The following is a 5,884-nucleotide window of genomic DNA, read 5'->3' on the forward strand; positions in this document are numbered from 1 at the left end:
CCTGTCACCCCAGGTCTGCTCACAGAGTAAATACACATCATAAACGTTGTAGAAAAAAATGGATTAACTTCAGTGACTAGGCACCAACAGTGATTTGAAAAATGAAATGTCAATTTTAAATGGTACCAAGTCAAGAACTTAAGACTGGGCTTCTCGCCCATTTTCTCTTAAAGAGAGACCAAACATTCTGTACAAAATGATTCTAAACAGCAAGATACAAGTAGCCAACAAACGAAAACAAGGACACACACTGCCGGACTGAACATGCCAGCCTGACTCTGCAGTGGGCTCTCAGCAGGCAGACGGCCATTGTCCCAGGCCTCAGGGGCCTGGTGTATCCCAGAATGATGCCCTTAGTGCTCTGCAGGTCCACCTCCCCTCCCCCACACTTCCTAGATCAAGGCCCAGGCCCAGAACAGCAGTGCTCACTTCCCTGTCCTGCATCTCCCTGGAGGTCACAGTCATGTGGGTGGTGCTGTGCCAGGGCCTGGGACTGAGATGACAGCCTCATAGCACATTGAAGGACCACAAGGCAGACTGCAACTGAGCCTATGTTCCCACAACCACAATGGTTGTGCTTCTGCTGTAGGATTGTGGTCTATTTTAATGGTTTGAACTAAAGAAGTTGTCCATATCAAGCCAGGAAGGGACTGGCTAATTGGCCAAAGCTCTGGTGTTGCTCATCCCTGGTGCAGAGCCTCCAGAGAGAAGTAACAGAGCAAGGAGTTCCCCAAGACCAGCAGAGCCTCAGCCTAGGAAGGGGCCAGAAAACATCGAATCCAACCACCCACTCCACAGATGGAAAAGCAAGGTCCTAGGGAGATGTCCTTACCCGTTTCTCATTGTTCCCACCTGACTGCTCTCTAACTTTGCAGGTGGTGGGGGTGGGTGAAGAAGGCTCCCCTGGAGAGCCCAGCAGGACAAGCCCCAGTGTGAGTTGCATTGGCTGAGGTGTCCCTTTTTGGGGTCTCAGTCATGGCCAGGCCACCAGGGGAGGTGAACTTTAACCTCATGATAGGTCCAAGGACCCCTGTATTAAGCTGAGTTGACTTTTCCTTCTGGGCTGGTGGGTGGAGGGGTGCATACATGCTAGACATGACTGGAGTTCAGGCTTGGGAATAGAGCTCTGCTTCCAATAGGCCAGTGTCCTCTTCTCTTGCCCTTCTTTTCATCTCCACCCCTCATTTCACCCTCAGGGTTTTGGTGGTCACAGGAACCAAGAGCGGGAAGGAACCCCTCTGGAGATGGGACTTCAACACCTCAGTCTCTGAAGCCTCCACCAGGTTCATGCACACCACGCACACTCAGAACACGCAGCACTTTCTCAGCAGCCTGGGATCAACAGGGAAGGTGACTGGGCTGGGAACTGAGATCAATACTGGGCCCCATTGTAGTCAGCTGGGGACAGGGGACAGCAGTTAAGAGCTGTGCTGTATGGGACCCCTTGCAGAGGACCTTACAGGGACACAGTCAGGGCTGGGCCAGCCAGCACCCTGCACATTCTGCCCAGTGTGGCCACCCGGCCATCATTCCAACTGTGGGAGCACAAAGGCCTGGCCCCTGCAGTTCTGAGCAGCTGGACCTGCACTCCAAAGTCCCTTTGGTCCCTCAGCACAAGGCTTTTCCAGTCTGTCGTTCCTTCTTCCTCCACTGCATCCTGGTCCTGCCCTCCTTCCCTGTAAAAATCTGACCTAACCTCCTCTCAAGCCTAACTCAGGCACCCCTTGTCCTAAAACCCACCTTCTCTGCCTCCACTCCCTGCGGAGTTTTCACTTTCTGTGCACCCCATCAGCATCTTCAGCCATCGTGGCCATCACCACTGTCTGTGTCCTTGTCCTTTCCCTCACTGATGTGACCTTGCCAAGTTTGGGAAAAGGTCTGACAGACTCCCCGTGTCCTCAGTGCCTAAGCCTGGGTCCTGGCCACCTGAGCCTTTGAGATGCCAGGGGAGAGGGCTCCTGCTGAGGGGTAGATCCCCGGAAGCTGACCAGGCCCCTGGTCTGGTGAAGTGTGGTGCTCACAGGCGCTGACAGGGTGTGGAGGCCGCCTCCATCAAACCCTGTGGGCATTTTTTGGAGGAGGAAAGTCGGTTCACCCCAAGGTAGGTTGAAGTGTCTGCTCTGCCCTGTTCATTCTGAAACTCTTAATGTTTTCCCTTCCTTTTGCCTTTCCCCCTCTGCCTCTCCCACCCAGGAGCAGCTGCCATACTCTGGCCTCAGTCTGAAAGTGGGAGCCCCTGCAGGTATCAGCTGCCTTGCTGGGTCTAAGGATCTAATTCCTTTGCTTCTCAAGACCACCTTTAACCTTCCTTCTCAACTATTCCAATGTCTGATGGCCTTGCCTCTCCCCTGACCAAAAAATGCCAGGGCTGAAAAGGTCCATGTCCACTGTGGCCTGCGGGCCTTGGGTCCCAGGGTCAGCAGGGTAGCTCCTCATGTTCCAGGATTGAGGGGAACAGCCCAAAGGCTAGAGGGAAGAGGCTGAGGACCATGAGCGAGTGTGAGTGTGGAAATCTGTTGGGAGCCCGGGTCTGAGGGGCAGGAAGAGACTGAGGATGCTTGCTGGCCACCGCTCCTAGCAAGAGGGTGAAGGTGGGGACCATAGCCAGCCAAAGGCAGACGTGTGCCCCAAGTAGGCAGAGGATGTGTCTTGATCAGGCCTCTGCTCTCTGGATAAGGGATGCAGTCCCTGATACCACAGAGCTGTAGAGTGTGGAGGAGCAGCTCTGAAGCACTGTCCTGACCCCGCTCTGGTTTTGGTGGCCCAAGTCACAGCTTGGCACCCCTGGGAGGCTCCAAGGACTGCCGCAGGCACATCTGTTCATGCATGGTCTTCTGCAGGGCCCAGGTCTTCTCCAGATCCACCTGGACATAGTCCACCTTCTTGCCGGATGTGACAGAGCCTATGGATGGCTGAGGGACAGAGGGTGGAAGTGGAAGTGGGAGTGTCTGTGAGTTCCTGGTGAGGAAGGACAGGTTGAGGAGGGGGCTCTCCCAAACTTTCTCAGGGGGAAAGGAACCTCTGCCTCCTGCTCTCAGCAGCCTGGGGGGCCTGGGCTTTAAAGCCTCAACTCCAGGATAACCTCTCCTGCTGCTGGATGCCACAGCCCTGCCAGCACTTCTCATCTCCCAGCTCGCAGGAAGAGCCAGGCCCTTCTCTGTCCCAAAGATTGGTCAAGGCCTTCCCCTCTAAACACTCATCCAGGGCAGGAAATTTCCCAGGTGTCAACAAGCACCAGCCTAGGCCTTTCCAGGGGTGCCTCGGTGAGCCCTGTCTCCCCAAAGGGGGCAATGCACAGAGGTGGAGCTCTCCACCCTGATGTCTAGACAGGCTGGCTACTGTCTAGTAGTAGACAGTGCTTTACAGTCTACTAGTAGGTGTGCTTTCTCGGGAGGCTTTCCAGGGCCCCGAAGTCCCTTCTGAGGCCCCCGCATCCATGGCCAAGCTCTGGAACCCTCCCACACAGTGAGTTCTCCTCACAGAAGAGTTTGGCCTGGAGCCAGGTTGCTGAGTCCTGGTTCTCTCCCGATTTATTCCGCAACCTCCACAGATCAGGTCTCCACACAGTCATCTGTCTGTCTCTACAGGGAGTCGGGGCAGGCTGATGAAGGTACCACGCTGAGAGGGAAGGAACAGGAGCCCCGAGATTCAGATCAGAGCACCACTGAGCATAAAAGCCAGGCACTGGGCTGGGAGTGGCAGCCCAGCAGCCCGGTGCTGCTGGTGCTGAAGGACCTGGCCCCACACTCTCTCCCCCAGGGCCCAAGGACTCTGCCCAACCCCAGCTCCAACCCAGGCACCTTGCTCGGCTGGAAGTCCAGGGCCACATAGTGGATGTTACCAGTGCTCCTTGGCAGGGCTGAACTGCTGGTGCCACCAGAAACAGGAAATGCAGATGCCGGATTCTGCTGTCACAAGTAGGAAAATCCTGCAAATGAGTCTAGGACATAGACAGACGCAGCACCTAGTGGATCACACCTGTGGGTGTACCTGCGAGCCCACTGGGTCCTACTCTGAGCCATGCACTGGGGCACTCTCTGCTCATTCAAACCCTCTCAGCAGTCCTGTGAGCCAGGTGTGACTACTGTGCCTCTCCTTCATACACTAGATGCTGCACCCAATCAGTCCTCTGAAACTCCCACCCATGACCCAGAATGGGTCCATCTTACGAAGCAGCTGCCTCCCCCTCCAGCTCTCAGAGATCGGTAGTGCCCAACACCCCAGGCTGCATGGAGCCTACTCCCTTGGCAGCTCTCCAGGAGACACGCGGGGTCCCCCCAGCCTCCTCCCTAGAAGGCTGCCACCTTGCTGGGACATTCCTAAAGTGTGGCTCTGGTGAGAAAAGCGGCCGCCCTGGGCTCTGGGTTTTGGCTGCTTTGCTGGCTGGCTGGCTCATTCTTCCGGTATCTATGCAGCAACTATCAAGTGCTGGTCATGATGCCCTCTTCAGTGCCAATCTAAGGGGTATCCTGTGCTCCACCTGCATCTCCACATATCTCACAGCCCTCACCATGGTGAGGCATGTACATTTGTGTCTCCTCATGGCCAAGCAGACACCTCCAACGCTGCCTCTTCCAGGGCAGGGCACCACCTGTATCACCATCATGAGGGCGAGGCAGGCTGCCTCTGCTCTTCAAGTTCCAGACTTCCTTAAGGGGAAACCATCATATTCCTAACCCTGATGATTGCCTGATATGCCTGCGCTCAAGAAGGCTTGCAACAGGAGACCAAATCACACCTGACTGGGCTGGGGTGAGTCAGTGGGGTAGCTAAGCTGGGAACCAGGGACGTGAGTGTGTGTCCCAGGGGACTCTGATAGGAGCCTTACAGTGACCCCCAAGGACTCACCAGGAAAAAATCTCTCTCTCGAATGTCCTCTGAGTCTGTGCTGGTGATGCTCTGCATGGGGATGGGGTGTTGGGAGGAGCTGGAGTCAAAGGTGTGGCTGTCGTGGGAAGAAGGCAAGGAGTACATCCCGGGTGTGGCTCAGGGCTTCTGTCAGGGCTCTAGCCTCCAGCTGGGCCCTGACTTGAAGCATCCAGACCTCACACTGTTACCAGATCAAGAACTGATAGGGGCAGGGATTATTATTCCCCCTTTACAGATGAGAAGGCCGCCACGCCTCGTGAGACAGAGTCAAGATCAGCTACGTCCAGATTAACATCAGCATCCAGTTTCCTGACCACAAGTCAATGGCCATCCCACTCACTCCTCCACCAACCCGGTCCCAAGCTCCTGTTTCCACTGACAGACACTCACCTGGTCCCAGACCAGGACTCTGAGACAGGTGGCTGGAAGGAGAGCTCACTGATGACCCTGTTGTTTCTCAGGTTAGATGGTGTTGGATTTGCTGGAGCAGGAAAAGAACCGTAAGTCATCAGCCAGGTCTGGTTCCCTGCGACCAGACTGATCCCCACCAGGCATCCCACTCCTTCCCTGAACCCCGTGCTGGGCCAAGGCCACAAGGTGAGGTCATAGCAGCCTGGAACCTGAACTCCAGCTCTTCTTCCTGGTCTACACGTGGAGGGCACAGAGCAAACTTCACTGGACACCTGCTGTGAGCCAGGGCCACTGTGCCAGACACTCTCCTTCCAAACAAACCCAGGAAGTAGGAGTTACTATGTCCATTTCACAGAGAAGAAAACTGAGGCTCAGAGAACTCACATAACTTGCCAACGTCAGACGTTCGACATCCAGGATCCACCTGACCCCTAAGCGAATGAAGAGTCCCTGGACATTGTCAAGAGATAGAATGGGGAAAGACTTACCTTTCCGGTTAGGCTTGAGGCTGCGGTTGACAGGGGGCAGCTGGACCTCATGTCCCTGGCTGAGGTCTTGGTGCACAGAAAGCTCTGTGAGTGGGAAGCCAAGCAGGTTAAAGCAA

At 55.4% G+C, this 5,884-nt stretch overlaps 1 protein-coding gene across 1 annotated transcript in view; it reads right to left on the reverse strand.

Moving 5' to 3' along the window:
- Window positions 1-2,768: 2,768 nt before the first annotated feature.
- Window positions 2,769-5,884, reverse strand: part of GAB4 (GRB2 associated binding protein family member 4) — a 51,415-nt gene continuing 48,299 nt past the window's right edge. Inside the window, 5 exon segments of the mRNA XM_017881965.1 lie at window positions 2,769-2,912; window positions 3,801-3,905; window positions 4,849-4,945; window positions 5,260-5,350; window positions 5,769-5,880. Of these exon segments, the coding sequence (XP_017737454.1) occupies window positions 2,769-2,912; window positions 3,801-3,905; window positions 4,849-4,945; window positions 5,260-5,350; window positions 5,769-5,880 (549 nt within the window).

This window comes from Rhinopithecus bieti, unplaced genomic scaffold (assembly GCF_001698545.2).
Source record: "Rhinopithecus bieti isolate Rb0 unplaced genomic scaffold, ASM169854v2 scaffold_1368, whole genome shotgun sequence".
Classification (NCBI taxonomy): Eukaryota; Metazoa; Chordata; class Mammalia; order Primates; family Cercopithecidae; genus Rhinopithecus; species Rhinopithecus bieti.